Source organism: Mus caroli, chromosome 19 (genome assembly GCF_900094665.2).
Source record: "Mus caroli chromosome 19, CAROLI_EIJ_v1.1, whole genome shotgun sequence".
Taxonomy (NCBI): Eukaryota; Metazoa; Chordata; class Mammalia; order Rodentia; family Muridae; genus Mus; species Mus caroli.
Genome location: NC_034588.1, coordinates 38,440,314 through 38,456,470, shown reverse-complemented (window position 1 = coordinate 38,456,470; position 16,157 = coordinate 38,440,314). Strand labels below are relative to the sequence as shown.

At 44.9% G+C, this 16,157-nt stretch overlaps 1 protein-coding gene across 1 annotated transcript in view; it reads left to right on the top strand.

The window, feature by feature from the left end:
- Arhgap19 (Rho GTPase activating protein 19) overlaps positions 1–16,065 on the top strand; it is a 35,686-nt gene extending 19,621 nt beyond the window's left edge. The window contains exons 7-12 of the mRNA XM_021152515.2: positions 334–399; positions 1,374–1,550; positions 3,665–3,763; positions 8,679–8,789; positions 9,727–9,805; positions 12,581–16,065. Coding sequence (XP_021008174.1) covers positions 334–399; positions 1,374–1,550; positions 3,665–3,763; positions 8,679–8,789; positions 9,727–9,805; positions 12,581–12,591 — 543 coding nt within the window. The 3' untranslated portion in view covers positions 12,592–16,065. The remainder of the gene's footprint in view (positions 1–333; positions 400–1,373; positions 1,551–3,664; positions 3,764–8,678; positions 8,790–9,726; positions 9,806–12,580) is intronic.
- The last annotated feature ends 92 nt before the right edge of the window (positions 16,066–16,157 follow it).

The window sequence follows — 16,157 nt, the reverse complement described above, 5'->3', positions numbered from 1 at the left end:
CATCCAATAGCTGACTGTGAGCATCCACTCCTGTGTTTGCTGGGCCCCTGCATAGTCTCACAAGAGACAGCTATATTTGGGTTCTTTCAGCAAAACCTTGCTAGTGTATGCAATGCTACCTTTGTTTTTAAAACAGCAACTACAGTGGTGACTTCCTACAGCTTCCTAGCAGATCTATGGAGGTGTCTATTTGGTCAAATGTGGTATTTTGGAAAGTGTTTGGCTTTTCAGAGTAATCTACCCATTAGATAATGTTATGATTTTCTTTCTGTGGCCTGAAAGATTTTTAGATCCTAATAACTAAGCCCTGGTTTCCTTTTATGTCCTGCCCAGGCTCCTGCTTATATTCGGGAATGTGCCAGATTATACTATTTGGGCTCCAGAACTCAAATGTCAAAGGTAAGAACAGGAAACTGGTCTCTAAACAAGGGAAGAATTAAGACTAGTGAAGTTTTAAAACAAAGTATAACATTATCCTTAAGCCTGTAAATTTACCTAGTCATTTGTTTTAGCAGGGTCAAAGACGGAGAAGGGAGCTGTTGAAATAGAAATGCCCTATGTACCATATGCTCACTGGCTTTCAGAGAGCCTCACTGGTGATGATGTCCTCTGCATGCGTGTCATGGCATTCATCATATGTTAAAGTTTCTCATAAAACCTGTATATATTTATTAGCCTATGAGCCAAGCAACATTTAAACACCATTAATTATAGAAACAAAAGTTCAGTCCTTCTAGAAAAGGCACCAGCATGTGGCTGACCTGGATGTAGCCTGAGAGACAGACTTGGAGGCTGCCAACTTATGCTGTGTTTTCTATTCCTATGTGGTTTTTCTCTCATTCAGTGAATATTAGGTGTGACTAAGTAAGAAACTGCATTTTAATCCTAGTTTAACTAGGCGTGGTGTTTTTGGAGAGCTTTTATTCCTTCCATGCAGTTTGTGTGGAAAAGAGATTCAGCCAAGGCCCAGCAGCCATGGGCTCTATGGTTGGTTATCACTTCAGTGTCTGGATGAAGTTAAATTTCACCTCAAGCCTTTGTTTTTGTTCGTTTCTTGTTTTTGTTCTATCTGCTGGGGCTAATACTTTAGGGCTTACTTTAGTGTATAGCAACAAGTACTACTTGAAATTAAAAAGTGTTCTGAAAATCGAACTCAAGCAGCTACAATTGTTTATGGCAATATTGTTTGGTGTCTTAGACAGGGTATCACTATGTAGCTCTGGCTGTCCTGGGATTGGCTCTGTAGACGAAGCTGGCCTCAAACTCACCGAGATCCAGCTGCCTCTGCTTCTGGAGTTCTGGAATTAAAGGTGTGCATCCCACTGCCTGGCTTGGCAGAATTCTAACTGCATGTCTTATACATTTTCCTTTAGGATGACCTTGATCTGACAACCTCATGTCATGCCATGTCCTTCCAGCTGGCAAGCTCTCAGAAACAGAACAGGGTAGATTCTTCGTCTCAGCAGCACACAGAAGAGGCGCTGAGAGAACTCTTCCAGCATGTGCATAACTGGCCAGACTCCGCGAAGAAGAAACAACTCCTCAGACAGGTGCCTGGGTACTGGGACATAGGTGGGCTCTAGGAATCACCGGAGAACACCACTCAGAATCACATTGGAACAAGCTTTGGCTCAGTCAAAAAAATCAGGCTCGACTGTGGAATTGCAGTTCTGGAGAGAGGTGTTGGAGTGCTTGGCTCTCTGCAGTTAGCTGTGCTTAAAACATCTGTAATTTTAGTCACCTGACAAAGCTCTCCAGGGTTTGTGTGGAGAGAACCAGCAGCTCCGACGTACTATTCCAGGACTGCAGTGCTGTGTGCTCTCTCGGGATATAATTTCTGAATTTCCATTTCCAGCTTTGGGAAACAGTCGTAGTAGCATGCATACATAGAGCTTGTAAAGGAGGAGAGGCTGGCAGAGCAGAAGAGGCAGCTCTTCCGGATGGATGGATGGATTGTTTGTGGTTAGAAAGCAGCCTAAAACAGGGTCCTAGTGTATTAAACAGGAATTCTGGTGTCTGCGTTTGCTTATTTTGGGGTTTTGGAGGTAAGATTAGGTCTTTCACTTGCTACTTTGAGGACTCAGGATGACTTGAGTGAATCCTTACTGGTTGGGAGTCTCTCAGGAGATTTGTCTTAGTTCCTTTGAATTGTGCTGGTCAGGCAAGGCCAGTGCATTAATCAGTTCTCACTTCCTGTGCAGATTCCTGGGCTAGTCAACATGTGAAAGGAAGGAGTTGAGCTTGGCACACAGGGGTGGAAGTTTCTGTCCTTGACTGAGTGGCCCTGTGGGAGGCCTGATATTAAGGCACCAGCATGAGCAGGGCAAAGCAGTGTACCACATGACCAAGTGTAATAGTACCCCTTAGAGGGCATGCCCTCGTGAGCCAGGACCTCCCACCCCTGGCTTTGGAGGACATTGTAGATCCAACTGCAGTAGTCAGCTCTTCATTCTTGTTCAGCTTGTTCCTTCTTTGGGAAAGAGTGCCTTTATTTTGGGGGGAGGGGTGCATCTCTAGCATAAGGCAAGATAAAGAGGTATCAGACACTGCTGGGAACTGAGCTGTTCCCATCAATGGACAAAGCCCTCTACAAGTGTTTTGTCATGGCCATAGAGATGGTTTTAAGAGTAGCAGAACTCAAGTGTGGTGTTAGACATCTGTAATTCCAGCAGTAGAGAAGTAGAGACAGGTAGATCTCTGTGAGTTCAGTTAGCCTGCTCTACATAGTGAGTTCTGGGACAACCAGAACTACCCAGTGAGACCTCGTCACAAAACCAAATACACACACACACACACACACACACACACAGAGAGAGAGAGAGAGAGAGAAAGAGAGAGAGAGAGAGAGAGAGAGAGAGAGAGAGAGAGATCGAATAACAAATGAGAGCACTGGTTAAAGACTATACAGTGCCTCCCCCTGCTCCCCCTTTTTTAAACTGGAGATGTCTTTATACAAAGAGCTGACAGCATTCAAAGTCTGCATTCAATCTCTTTCCCTTCATAGCAGTGGTGGCTGACAGCTATGAGCTCTAGTTAGAGAGTTTCAATACCTTAGGAGCATTCTGGCTTAGGAGTTCAGTTGGTAGAGGGCTTGTCCTCCATTCATGCACCCTAGGTTGGATTCCTGACGCCTCATAAACTGGGTATGGCCATCTAAGTTTATAATGTCAGGACTTGGAAGGTAGAGGCAGGAAGATTAGGAGTTAAAGGTCATCCTTGGCTATATAGAGAGTTGAGGCCAGCTTGTGCTACATGAGACTCTATCTTAAAATAAATCCTGGCATATAGTTTGTTAAACTGGGGACTCTCATGGCTTATGCTAGCAACGTTCTGCTTCCAAGGTACTTGATGCAAAAATAATTATGGTTTACTAGCAGGTCTGAGACAAGATCATAAGCACTGTGGGTCCTGGTTTCCTGTCTGTAAAGCAGGCATGGGCATCCCTTGTTCAGAGAATCTGAGTCTTAGGACTTCTTCAAGTAATTGAGTATATTTTGTATTTTTGTTTTTGAATGTCCCTTCTGCTTTTGTGATTGCCTGTCAGGCTACCCTACATCTAGGGAGTCTTTGACTTTCTAAGTATTTACACTCAGGTATTATTTGCCCTAGGGTGCTGTTTCTTGATGGCACAATGTTAATACAATGTTGTCTGTATTTTTTGTAGTTCCATAAGCAGTCTTTGACTCAAACGCCAGGGAGAGAACCTTCTACTCCCAGGGTCCAGAAGAGAGCCCGCTCACGCTCCTTCAGTGGGCTTATCAAGGTAAGCCTGTGTTCCTGCTGCCCACATCAGTTCTCAGGAAATTTGCACCTTATTTTCTTGTGCTTAAACAACTTAATTCTATTCCTTGGAGTCCTAGAAAGGGTTAATTAGTAAGGAGACAGAAAAGGAAAAGTTTGGAAAAGGCCTTCTTTTCTTTTTTAATTAAAGATTCATTTATTTTATATATGTTAGTACACGATTGCTCTCCTCAGACACACCAGAAGAGGGCATCAGATCCCATTGCAGATAGTTGTGAGCAATCATGTGGTTGCTGGGAATTGAACTCAGGACCTCTGGAAGAGCAGCCAGTGCTTGTAACCGTTGAGCCATCTCTCCAGCCCCAGGCCTTATTTTCTAAAGCATTTTACTGTGTTAGAAATTGAAGGAACACTATAGTGGGAATGTAGCACTGGTCTTCCCTCCTCCTGGGGTCTGAGGACAGGAGTCTCTCTTGCTCCCTGCTTCACTCTTAGCTGGGGACGAGGGATGTTGTTGGACATTGGACTTCCTAATGTTCCCAATGAATTTTGTATCTTTTATTTTTGGTGAACTCATTATTTTCACTGTTGTTTCTTTCCATGTATCAAAATGACTAGAAATCTTGTTTTTAGAACAAATAGAAAATGCATTTCTGTGTCATTGCTGCTGTCACTAAGTGTGCAGACTGCTGACCATTAGTGCAGTTAGTGAGAGCTGCTGTCAGGTTCAGTCACGGGGTTCACATTTCTTTCTTTGTATTCTTTTCTCATCCATTACATCACTACCTCCGTTTCTCCTCCCAGTCTCTATCCCCCACTTCACACCCCCCCTCTTCCCCAGATACACGCTTTCTCTGTTTCCCTTCAGAACAGAGCAGGTCACTCAGGGATATCCATTGAACATGGCATAACAAGTTACAATAAGACCTGGCACCTCCCTCATATCAAGGCTGGACGAGGCAACCCAGTAGGAGGAAAAGAGTCCCAAACACAGGCAAAAGAGTCAGAAAATCCCCCAACTTCCACTGTTAGGAGTCCTGCAAGAACACCACGCTACACAACCACAGAGTGTACACAGACCAAACTCAAACCCATATAGGACCCACGTTTGTTGCTTCAGTCTTCACAAGTCCCTATGAGCCTTGCTTAGTTGATTCTGTGGACTGTGTTCTCAACCTCTCAGATCCTACAGTCCTTCCTTCTCTTCTGTGGGGTTCCCTGACTACCTAACGTTTGGCTCTGGGTCTCTGCATCTGTTTCTTATCAGTTGCTGGATGAGGCCTCTGATGTCAAGTGGGGTAAGCACCAATCTATGAGTATAACAGAATATTGTTAGGAATCATTTCATTGGTTTTTGATTTTTTTGTGCCACCCTGGGTTTCTGGGTTGTCCTCCCTCTGGTTCCTGGCCACCTGGGCAGTGTCGGGCATGGCTCCCTCTTGTGGCTTGGTCTCAAGTTTATTTCAATGCCTAAACTACAGCTAGCTAATCCAGAGGGATTAACTCTATTCCGATTTCTATTTTTCTTTTTGAAATTGTTTTAACATTGTTAAAATATATAACTTTATAAATATTAAGGATCCTTTTGACTACAACTTTAAAGTTATTTTGTATAACTTTTTATTTCAGCATAAGCTGAAGTCATTAGCAGTTGTACTTTCATTTAGCCCTAATTTTGATCCTTTGTTTGTTTGTTTTTGTAAGACAGGGTTTCTCTGTGTAGCCTTGGCTGTCCTAGAACTTGCTCTGTAGACCAAGGTGGCCTTGAAGTCACAGAGATCTGCCTGCCTCTGCTTCCTGAGTGCTGGGATTAAAGATGTTGCATTCCCACCGCCAGCAATTTTGATTTTTTTTTATACTTTGTAGAGGTCTAGAATCCATTCTCTATCCTCACGGATGGGGCTAGTGGCCTTGGGACATGACACTTGCTGAAGTGTTTGGTTTGCTCTTCACAATGGAGTGAAAAGATGCCTCATGGAGCAGGAGAGAATATTTGTTTAAGCCATGTATCTGGTTAGGAGATAATGTCTGGAATATAGAAGGAACTTATATGGCTCAATAGTGCTAAAAATCCAAGCTCATTACAAAACAGGAAACAGTCAGAAGAGACATTTCTCTCAAGACATGTGACCAAGAAAGACACAAGGTGTTCATCATTACTCATCATTAGGGACATGTAAAGCTACCCACCATACCACGAGACCTCATACCCACTGGGATGACTCTGTCCACAAACCAGACTACTGCTGGGAATATAAAATGGCAAAGCTGTTGGGGAAAACAGCATGACCACCTCTCAGAAAATCAGCAATAGAACTACTTTATGACCTACCAGTTTCCATTCTGTGTATATGCCAAGGAATTGAAAGCAGGCTCTCACAGTGAAAGGAAAAGTATGGGTTCAGGACCCCAAGACCATGTTCTCAGCACAGAGAGACAGAGGGCAGGGAATAAGAGACAAAGATAGAAGATAGAGAATGAAGGGGAAGAGGAAGGGAACAAGGGAGAGAGGGGAGAGATATTTGTCCTGGGGGACAAAGGACTACTGCCTCTATGTAGAGAGGAGGCAGACATGGCACAAGGGAAAATGGGAAAGGCTGTTAGGATGAGGTGTTTAATTTTAATTGGGCATGTTAATTAGGTGAGACAAAGGGGGCTTTGATTGCTGAACTTCAATACTTTGATAGCTGGACCTTGGTAGTCAGCCTCAGGGGAGGAAGTGGCCAAATGAGGGAATAGACCTTGGTGGCTAGCTTTAGGAATGTAATCTAGTGGTTTTTAATAAGGCAAAGGGAATGGGAGAGAAAGGCAAGGCCTGCCTGAGCCATGGTCGCCTGCTCGGGCTGCTCAGAGTCCCTTCACAGGGAGTTATCTTTATAGTGTTCATGGAAATGTTATTTACAGCGGCCTAAAGGTTGAAGCAGCTTAGCTGTCCATTGGAGGACTGCATATGAGAAGTGTGGAGAGAGTGGAGGATTTTCCGTCCTTAAAAGGACGGAAAGTCTAACATACTCTTCATCACAGTGGGCCCTTGCTAAATTAAATGTAAAGCCAGTCACAAGGTAAATGTTGTGCAGTTCTGTTTATTAGAGGAGCTAAAGTGCTTAAAGTCACTTGTGATTGGTCAGAAGTATGGAGGGAATGGAGCTATCGCTTGTTTAGGAGGAACAATGTGGATGGGTGAATGCGTGAGCTGCCTCAGTTTGATGACACTGGGACTTTAGAAAGCCACTGAAGCAAGTACTGAAGTGGAGAAGGCACTAAGTATAACTGCAGTTGGTTGTGTTCTGTTCTGTTTTTTCGAGACAGGATCTCTGTTTCTTTAATTGTTCTTGGGTGGCTGTGGTTTTCTGCTGTGCTTTGAGGTGTATTGACAGTTATTGCTTAAATGTAGGTGTTGCTATGTGTTTGGCTATTATGCTCTTTACTAAGGGTGTACTTAGAACTTCAGAAGTTATGAGGATAAAACATTTTAGAACATTATTCTTTTTTTCTTTTCTTTCTTTTTTTGATGTCACTATTAGCTGAACCAGGCCCTCATACGTGTGAGCAAGCACTCTGCCATTGAGCCATATCCCAAGCCCAGAGCAACAGCTTTCTACACAGATGGGCAAAGTGGTTTCATTATAAATGAGGAGAGGTTTTAACTGATAGAGGATATAGGACTTTCGCTCAGTAGCTCTGCATATTTCAGTACTGTTTTTATTTGTTAGTGGTCTTGGGGATTGAACCCCAGGGCTTTATACAAGCCAGGTCCAACTCAGAATGCCCTTCTGGAAATTTGCTAGAAGCTTTATAGCTAGTCTCCTGCATCTTGGCATTCCCAGCTCAGCATTCTCAAGTGATTCCTGCCTTCTGAAGGGAGGATATACAGGCTTGATTTTTCTAGTGTGTGTGTGTGTGTGTGTGTGTGTGTATCTGTGTCTGTGTTTTAGCTATTTGGCTTCTTTTAAAACATCTATTTGATTTTTAGTTCTTTTAAAAATTAAAACTTTTGGGAGGTAGAGACATGGCTTAGCAGTTCTTATAGAGAGGACCAGAGTTTAGTTCCCAACACCCATATTGGGCATCTTACAATGGCCTATAACTTCAGCTTCAGGGGATCTGATGCTGCTGCTGCACACACGCACACACGCACACACACAAAATCTTAAAAAAATAGAAATTTTTAGAGTTTCGCCTTCCCCCCAGTTTTATAGAGGTGTATCTGATGGTGAGTCCCACATTGAGCTCTTGTCTGGGAAGACAGTCTTCCTCTAGAGTCACGTAATGCCTGGCTCTGCTGTTGGTTACAATATACAGGTTAATGTTTAGGTTTTAGTTGAGCTTAATTTGTTTTGGGGGGGTTATTTTTGACACTGCTCTTGTTTCAGAATTCAGATTTGCTCTGCAGGGATGGGAGGTCTCTCTAAGATGGAGTCATTACTTTCCTCAAGACTGTGGATTCCTCGTCGGTGGTCACGTGACCATCCTGAGCCAGCCTGGGGCCTTTTGTGGCTGTTTTAGGAACTGTTGGACAGTTTCTATACATTTACTAGTCCTGTGTGAGGAAGGACAGAGAGACAATTCTAGAGGAGACCGACTCTGTGGTTCCCTGAGTGGGGAGGAGAAGCGACCTCAACAGCTGACAGAGAAACTACACCTATTCTCCCAAAGCAGCCCAACCCTCAGGAGCACCTGCACCCTTCCTGCTCACAGATGTACTGTCCTTAGCTGATAGTGGGCGGGGCAAGTCACCCAGAGAAGCACTCATTCTTGGTGCTTGCTATAAGCTTTCCCTTCCCTTACATGACACCGCCTCAGTCCGTACAGAAGTTAACAAGATGCTGCTGAGTTGTTTTTTTTTTTTTTTAACTGGGGAAGTTGTAGTTTTGCAAGCCAGACAACTACAAAATAATAAATGCTCAAAACCAAAATATTTTTTGTTCCTAAATCAGCGCAAAGTCCTGGGCAATCAGATGACTTCAGAAAAGAAAACCAGTTCTCCTGCTCCAGAGTCCGTGGCCATGGGGGAATTGAAGAAAGCCAGCAAAGAAAATATGAACCTGGTAAGAGCATACGTTTGTCTGTCTGTCTGTCTGGGAAGGAGGCTGATAGACTGGCCCTTGTTCTGCTGTGACTCTCAGGCTCAGTCAGCGGTGCTCACGGCCCTTTCTGTAGGTTACACAGACCATTCAGCATGTTCTGAGTTCAGGAAAGTAAGGCATGGGGTTAGTTTGCTTCTGTGGCTGTGATAAACACGGGCTACAACTCAGGAAGGAAAGGGTTTATTTGGCTTCTAGCTTACAGTTCATTATGGAAGGAACTCAGCGCAGGAACTGAAGCGAAGGCCATGAAGACACTGCTTACTGGCTTGCTCCCCATGACTCTCTAAGCTTGTTTGTTTGTTTGTTTTTATTTATTTTTGGTTTTTGGTTTTTTGATGCAGGGTTTCTCTGTGTAGTCCTGGCTGCCCTGGAACTCACTCTGTAGACCAGGCTGGCCTCGAACTCAGAAATCTGCCTGCCTCTGCCTCCTGAGTGCTGGGTTTAAAGGTGTGCGCCACCACGGCCGACTCTGAGCTTGTTTTTGTTTGTAGAACCTAAGACTGTCTGCCCAGGGAGGAACCCTTACAGTGCCTGTGTCCCTGCATCAATCATTAATCAAAACGCTCTACGTGCTTGCCTATAGGCCAGGCTGATGGAGACATTATCTCAGTTGAGGTTAGAGATGACTCTAAGCAGCATAGCTGGTTACAAGTACAGATGAACAGTACAGCATGGTAGCTGTCAACAAGTGCTGAAGGGTCGGTTAAGTCTCACCAGAAATGCCATAGGGCAGGTTAGCTCTCCCTGGCTCTGCATTACCTGTGGGCAGTCCTTCAGGGTATGCTAGGCTACTGCATTAAGCTGCCCATAGCCAGTTAAGTGTGGAGGCTTAACCTTCATCTGTAAAGGAGCATTGACGTCTGACCATCTAAGCCACCATACAGTTTTCTCGTTGCAGTTCTTCTCTGGCTCTCCAGCTGGGACAGTGACACCAACAAGATTGAAATGGTCTGAGGCGAAGAGAGAGGGGAGAAAAGGTACTCACTGGAGCCACCTCTGTCCTCACTGCCCGGGCTTCTAGCCTGTGTCTTCTTGGTCAGCAGTGTTTTCCATTTGTGACGTCTAAGGTGGTATAATTGTAGTCATAGAAATTTGGATGATTATTCTACTTAGCACTGCCTTCAGGTACGGAGGGACAGAGTTCCAGACGGACTCACTTATGCCTTCTGTGGATAGACAGGACCCACCCACCCATCAGCTGACTTAAGAACACTTGTTAAACAAGACATCACAAGTACAAATGGCTTTGTGAGGCTGAGAATGTCCATGCCGAAAGGACACTCATGAAAGTCATGTTTCTCTTTTCTGCAGACTTGAGTAGTCGTGGAAGGGCGCTGGAAATCATGTCAGCATGGTTTTGAAGTTTTTTAGTTCAGAGAGGATTGTTATCATGGGCTGATAGCTTTTCCGTTAAAAAGCTGCTGTGAGCAGGCATGGGTCTGCACAGCTGAGATCCCAGAACTCAGGACGGAAGGCAGGAGGGTTTCTGGAAGTTCAGTTGCTGCTCCATGTCTCAGTAGTGGAGAGAGCACGTGTAGACATGTAGCTCAGGGGTAGAGTGCACATGTGCAGTCTTGGGTCCCATCCCCGGGACAGCAAAGTCATTGTGATGAATCTTTATTCTCTTCTAGAAACTTAGCTATCGTGTGCTTTCTTACTTTCTACCTTGATGAATAACTGAGCTCCCTTCTCCTCCCACTTTCTTTTGCACAGAATTGTGCTACTGAAGCAAGCTCAGTCTTTGAGTTATTCCTATCCAAATATTTCTTTTTAAATGGTGTTTAAACACTTTTTAAATTTTCTTTTTAAATTCAAAGTATGAGGTTTTTTTTTGAAGAATATAGTGTTTTGTATTGTTAGCTTTTTGTTACATTCATATTTAAAGATAAGCAGAAAGTCATGTCTTTCTGTTTTGTCAACTCTGCTTTGGAAAGAAAGAAGGGAGTTTTCCAGGAGAGTAGAGGCTGCTGCTGCTGTGACACTTGTTGGTGGATGAGGAACGTCGACTCCTGTCAGAACACCCTTCCTCCACCTCCTGTCCTGAGGACAGCGCTCCTGTCTTCCTCTTCAGTGTTCCCGTTTTCCCTTCTGTTTACTTTTATTTATAAGGATTGACTCAGCGCTTCACAAAGGCTCCAAGATTGAGCTGCACTCTGAGGCAGCCCCCTCCTTTCTTAAAAATGCTTTGTTTTCTTCCTTCCTCCCTCCCTCCCTCCCTCCCTCCCTTCCTTCCTTCCTTCCTCCCTTCCTTTTCTGAAACATGAATTTTCTCAGGTTTTCAGGTTGGCATTAAGCTTGTGATCTTCTCACTTCTGCCTCCTGAGTAGCTGGGATTTTAGGCATTATGAAGGATTGCCACATCTGGCTTGTTTAGGGCTCATTGAGTCTAAGCTTCTACTCTTCTTTCTTGTAGTCACCCTCTCAGCACCTGTTCTGCTTCCACAGCTCACTCCCAAATGACATCTTTAGCTCTGAACTCTCCAGCCTCCAGATGTGTCCTCTCTTACAGGACAGTTGATGGAATCCCAGCTCTTCTCAACACTAGAAATTAGTGCAGTGTCCCTGTCACCATCAATAGCCATGATGCAGACTTCTGCTTAGCACAGGGCTTCTTGGAATTCTCTGTGTGGAGCTGTCCTGTGCATTCGTTGTATGGTGTCGAGCAGCTGTGACCCAGCAGATGCCACTAGCATCCTTCCCTCGGTTGTGACAACTGAGAGTTCCTCCAGATGAACCAGCATCCCTTGAGGATTCAAGGGCAAAATCACCCCAGATGGGAACACACTGATGGAGCACCCCTTCATCAAGGGGCATTATTTTCAGCAATCAAATCTTTCTAATTCTTTTTTCTTTTTTTGAGACAGGGTTTCTCTGTGTAGCTCTGGCTGTCCTGGAACTCACTCTGTAGACCAGACTGGCCTTGAACTCAGAAATCCGCCTGCCTCTGCCTCCTGAGTGCTGGGCTTAAAGGCGTGCGCCACCACCGCCCGGCTTTCCTAATTCTTTAAAGTCTAGGTGAACCTCTCCTCTCTGAAGCCTTGTCTGGCTAACCCAGCCAGCCAGAATAACTTTCTGTTGAACTCGTGTCAGCACGACAGGAGTGGTTCTAGGGGACAATCACATCAGTGGTGCAGTGCTTGCCTAGCACATGCAGTGCCCTGGGTTCAGTTCCTAGTGCCGCCAACACACACCCTTGCACACCCACCCACCTACAACCCTTTTGCTCTCTCTTGTCTCAGTAGTGTTAGCAGCTTGTTGTTTTTGGTTTTAGTAAAGGGTAGTGCTGCTAACAGCAGGAGCTCTGTACTCATTAGACGTGGGTCAGTTCTCTATTTGTAGTGTGTGTGTGTGTGTGTGTGTGTGTGTGTGTGTGTGAGTGTGTGTGTGCAGTAGCTGATGGGGCAGGTGAGTTTCTGTGGGCTGCAGATTCCACATCTGTGAAATGACAGCGTACTACCTCTCCAGTGGGAAGCTGTGAGGACAAATGAGAAAATGTACACAAGGGCCTGTGGCAATAGCCATCACCACACACGCCCCACTAAGTGGTGACTGTTACAGTCAGTAAGAAGACATAACAAACTGGGTTAGACGAAGCAGCGCAGACGATGTTTACTTGGTAGAGTCACACTCTCAAATTATTTAATCGTAAATTTGGAGAGAACACTAAGTGTAGATTCTGTGGCTTTTGGTGGGTATTAAAAAAAAGAAAGTTTTAAAGCATGTCTAATTGTCTTCTTTCTCTTTTAACCTAGGATTCTTTTGAAGGCTCTGTTTATTACTTCTGTCCTCCACAGTGAAGTTTCTCTTCAGTGGGACAAGTGTTATTTCTCTTCTCAGTCAAGCTTGGACCTGCAGCTGCTTGCTGCGTTTTGACTTGTGAAAGCCAACTCATACCCTGACCCGACTGATACCTCTAACCCCCTCACTGGATGTCTCTGAAGCTGTGCGTCTGCGGAAGTGCTATGCTCCGTGTTTGTTTTTAATGTCAGAAGCCGCTAGCTCCCTGCCCCAGCTTACACAGTGCAGCAGGTAGGCAGGGCCAGCCACACCTACTCAGTGTGCTTAGGTCAGTTGGTTTCTTCAAACAGGATATTTTGTGTTAATTGTTAGTAATATTTTTAAAGTACTGTAGGTCTTAGTGGAGTGTTACTATTTACAGCTGGTATTTGAGGCTCTCCTCTGTGTTGTGAGTACTCAGTAACTGCTTGTTTATTTACTTGTTTATTTAGAAGCCATTATTTTGATGGATAATTAAGCGAATTGCAAGTTAAATGCTTTTGACCCCTTTTTATTTTAAGCTTGAGTAATCTCTTTATCTTTGTGTTCAAAGGACTTACAGCTTTCCTAGACAATCTATTATTTCTCATGTCTAATATAGAGGATTTGACCTGGCAATGGGAAAGAGTTCAGTACAGTGTATTTAACAGATCTCAGTTATTAAGCTGCACCCCATACCCCTGTCTTCCCCTTATGATGTGAGATGGCTGTGTGGTTGTTACCTTGGTGATGTGAGATGGCTGTGTGGTTGTTACCTTGGTGATGTGAGATGGCTGTGTGGTTGTTACCNCTTGGTGATGTGAGATGGCTGTGTGGTTGTTACCTTGGTGATGTGAGATGGCTGTGTGGTTGTTACCTTGGTGATGTGAGATGGCTGTGTGGTTGGTTGTTACCTTGCTTCCTTCATTATCATCCTCTCACCTAGAGCGTGGCTGGTGCCACTGCTACACTCTGTGCCTGGTTACTGTCACTTTGGAAATGTCATGGTCTGCTACCTAGAGGAGCTTGCTGCAGTGTGCATGTGGTGGAAACTGAAGCAGGCCGAGGGGCTGGTTGGCTTCGGTAGGATGCTGTCACTCATTCCTAGGGATCAAATGTGCTGCTCACCTGTCTCCTGAGAGCAGGTTGGCATCAGGAAAGGCACGAGTGGCAGTCTCTGCAGGGTCCCCAGAGGGAGCAGTTGTTATGTGTCCCCGTAGTCTAGAACAGTTGCTTCCTGCCCATCTCCTTGTCTGGATGGGTACAGGAAGTGGTGGAGCGTGGAGAGCCACTGTCTCCTGAGCCGCAGGTGGCAGTTGTGGATGCTGAGGTATGGGCCCGGCTCTGTGGAACTAACTGTGAAACCATGCTCACCCTACTGTGGGGAACCAGATACCCAGCAGAATACGGTTCCACACTGATGATAGACAGTTGAACTTGTGTTATTGTTGAGATGAAGGCTGACGTTGTCTGTCTGTCAGCCCTCTCTTCCATACTACACTGTTTCATTGCTGCAACAGCAGTGCTGAAGGAAATGTGATGTTTTCCCTTCAAGCTGGAGAGTTTGGGAGCATGGAGGTGTGTGATCTATAGTGGATTTTAAGTTCCGTTCTCTAAAGCAGTTTCAGGTCATCCGTAAGGATCTTTATTAGCAAGTTCATTTGTCTAGGTTTCTGACTCTTTCTGGTGATGTTGTTACTAAGAAAAAGGTTCTTTTCTTTTTGAAATAAATTTCTTATGCCAGGTATATAGTGAGGTCAAACAGAAACCTCTTTGTGTTAGCAAATCAGAGACGTTCTCCTCAGCATGGAGCCTGCTTTCAGTGTACCCTACCATGCTGGAATGTAGCACTATGCAGGGATGCAAGCCAAGCAGTGCCTTGATGCAGCCAGGAGTTTCACACTCTGTGAGCAAGAAAGAGAGAGAGAGCGCGGGGCTGTGGAGTGGAGTGTGGGTAGATGGAAGCAATGCCCAGGGATGGTCTGGGTGAGAGAGAGGTGCCCCATGCACTCGCTCTCTGTGGCTGGCCTCTTGGGCAGTGACTTACCACGTGCATTTGGGAATGTGTATTTTATTTATTTATTGGATAGTCATTACTTGCTTTAAGGGTATTTTAGGTCATTTTTTTCTTGTAGAAGCTGTGATCCAGTGCAGAATAAACTTGAGGAGAAGCATAACCTTTTGAGTCTTGTAACATGTGGCTGTTGTAACCTGTGGTATCTTCTAGGAAACGCAGACAGAAGCTCCATCGTTGTCACAGAAGGCTGCTGCTGCCCTTCTGACAAGGCGTTCAGTTGCTGTTTTTGAGCCAGTATTTAACTGATGTTTTTAACTAATGTTTGTTTGAGACAGGGTTTCTCTGTGGTCCTGGCTGTCCTGGGACTCACTCTGTAGACCAGGCTGGCTTCGAATTCAGAGTTTTCCTGCCTCTGCTTCCCCAGGGTTGGGATTAAAGGCATGAGTAGTCACTGCCTAGCTGACCTGTGTCTTAAAGGATTTTTATTATATTTATTTTCCATGTTGGAGTAATCTCTTTGACAGAACCTTTCTTTTCTTTCTGGGGTTAATTGTCATAGGCTTTGATGTTGTGTCAAAGTGTCATCTGGTGGTTATTGTTGCCCAAGTATGAAGAGACAGATCATATCTGATCTGTATCTGCATTAGGTAAATGAATAGAGGCTGTGGGCCCTTTCTCTGACGTTTCACAGAAGTGGATTTTCTCACTGAGATCAGTGATCAGGTTTGAACCCGCCCCTGCCCTGTCCCCCCATTCCCCATGTCACATGCACTGTGTAGGGTACAGGTGGGAGACAGTATTGGTTATACTCAAGTGCTGGAGCATTTTAGAAGCACAGCTGATGGGGCCTGAGGGAACCCACAGTTGTCCCTCCACATAGCATGTGCTATACTCTGAAGGTCCTCCCAGAGTGATGAGGAAACACCCTGGGGGATGAGGCAGCACAGAATGCTGACTGGCAGGTTGTGTGCTGAGGTCTGTTTTCTGTGACATCCTTTCCCCTGGAGACAGCATCATGCCTGCTCTCCTACACTCTAAAGTCTTTAGACTGAAGTGAGGATCCAGATCTAAACCAGCAGGACTGTCCCAGAGTTTGGAGAGAATCTGGCTTCCTAAGATGAAGGTTTTGAGTGACCTTAGTCCTGGTAGCCTGATGTCAGACTCCCTGTCAAAAGCTGGCTTTACTAGGCAGCCAGTGCTGAAAGCTGTGTGGAGGTAGGGCAGTGAGGAGACTGAGGATAAATAATAACCTGAGTGCTTTGTCACCATGGAAACTGGAGTTCGTGAGGCCACAGCCCATGCTGAAGAGCTCTTGAGCATGCCCCTGACATGCTTGGTCCAGAGGCTATAGAGAAGGTGTGCTCTCACCCAGGGCCTTTCAGCAAGGTGTGCCTGTGCACGCTCTGTGTGCTCACTCACTCATTCGCTCGCTCACTCAACCCCCAAAAGGTTTCTTAGGAGAAGGTTGTACCTACTTGTTATTTTTTATTATTTTGCATATATATATGTAATTGTAAAGAAACAATCATATATATTGTCTTTTATATTCATGTAAT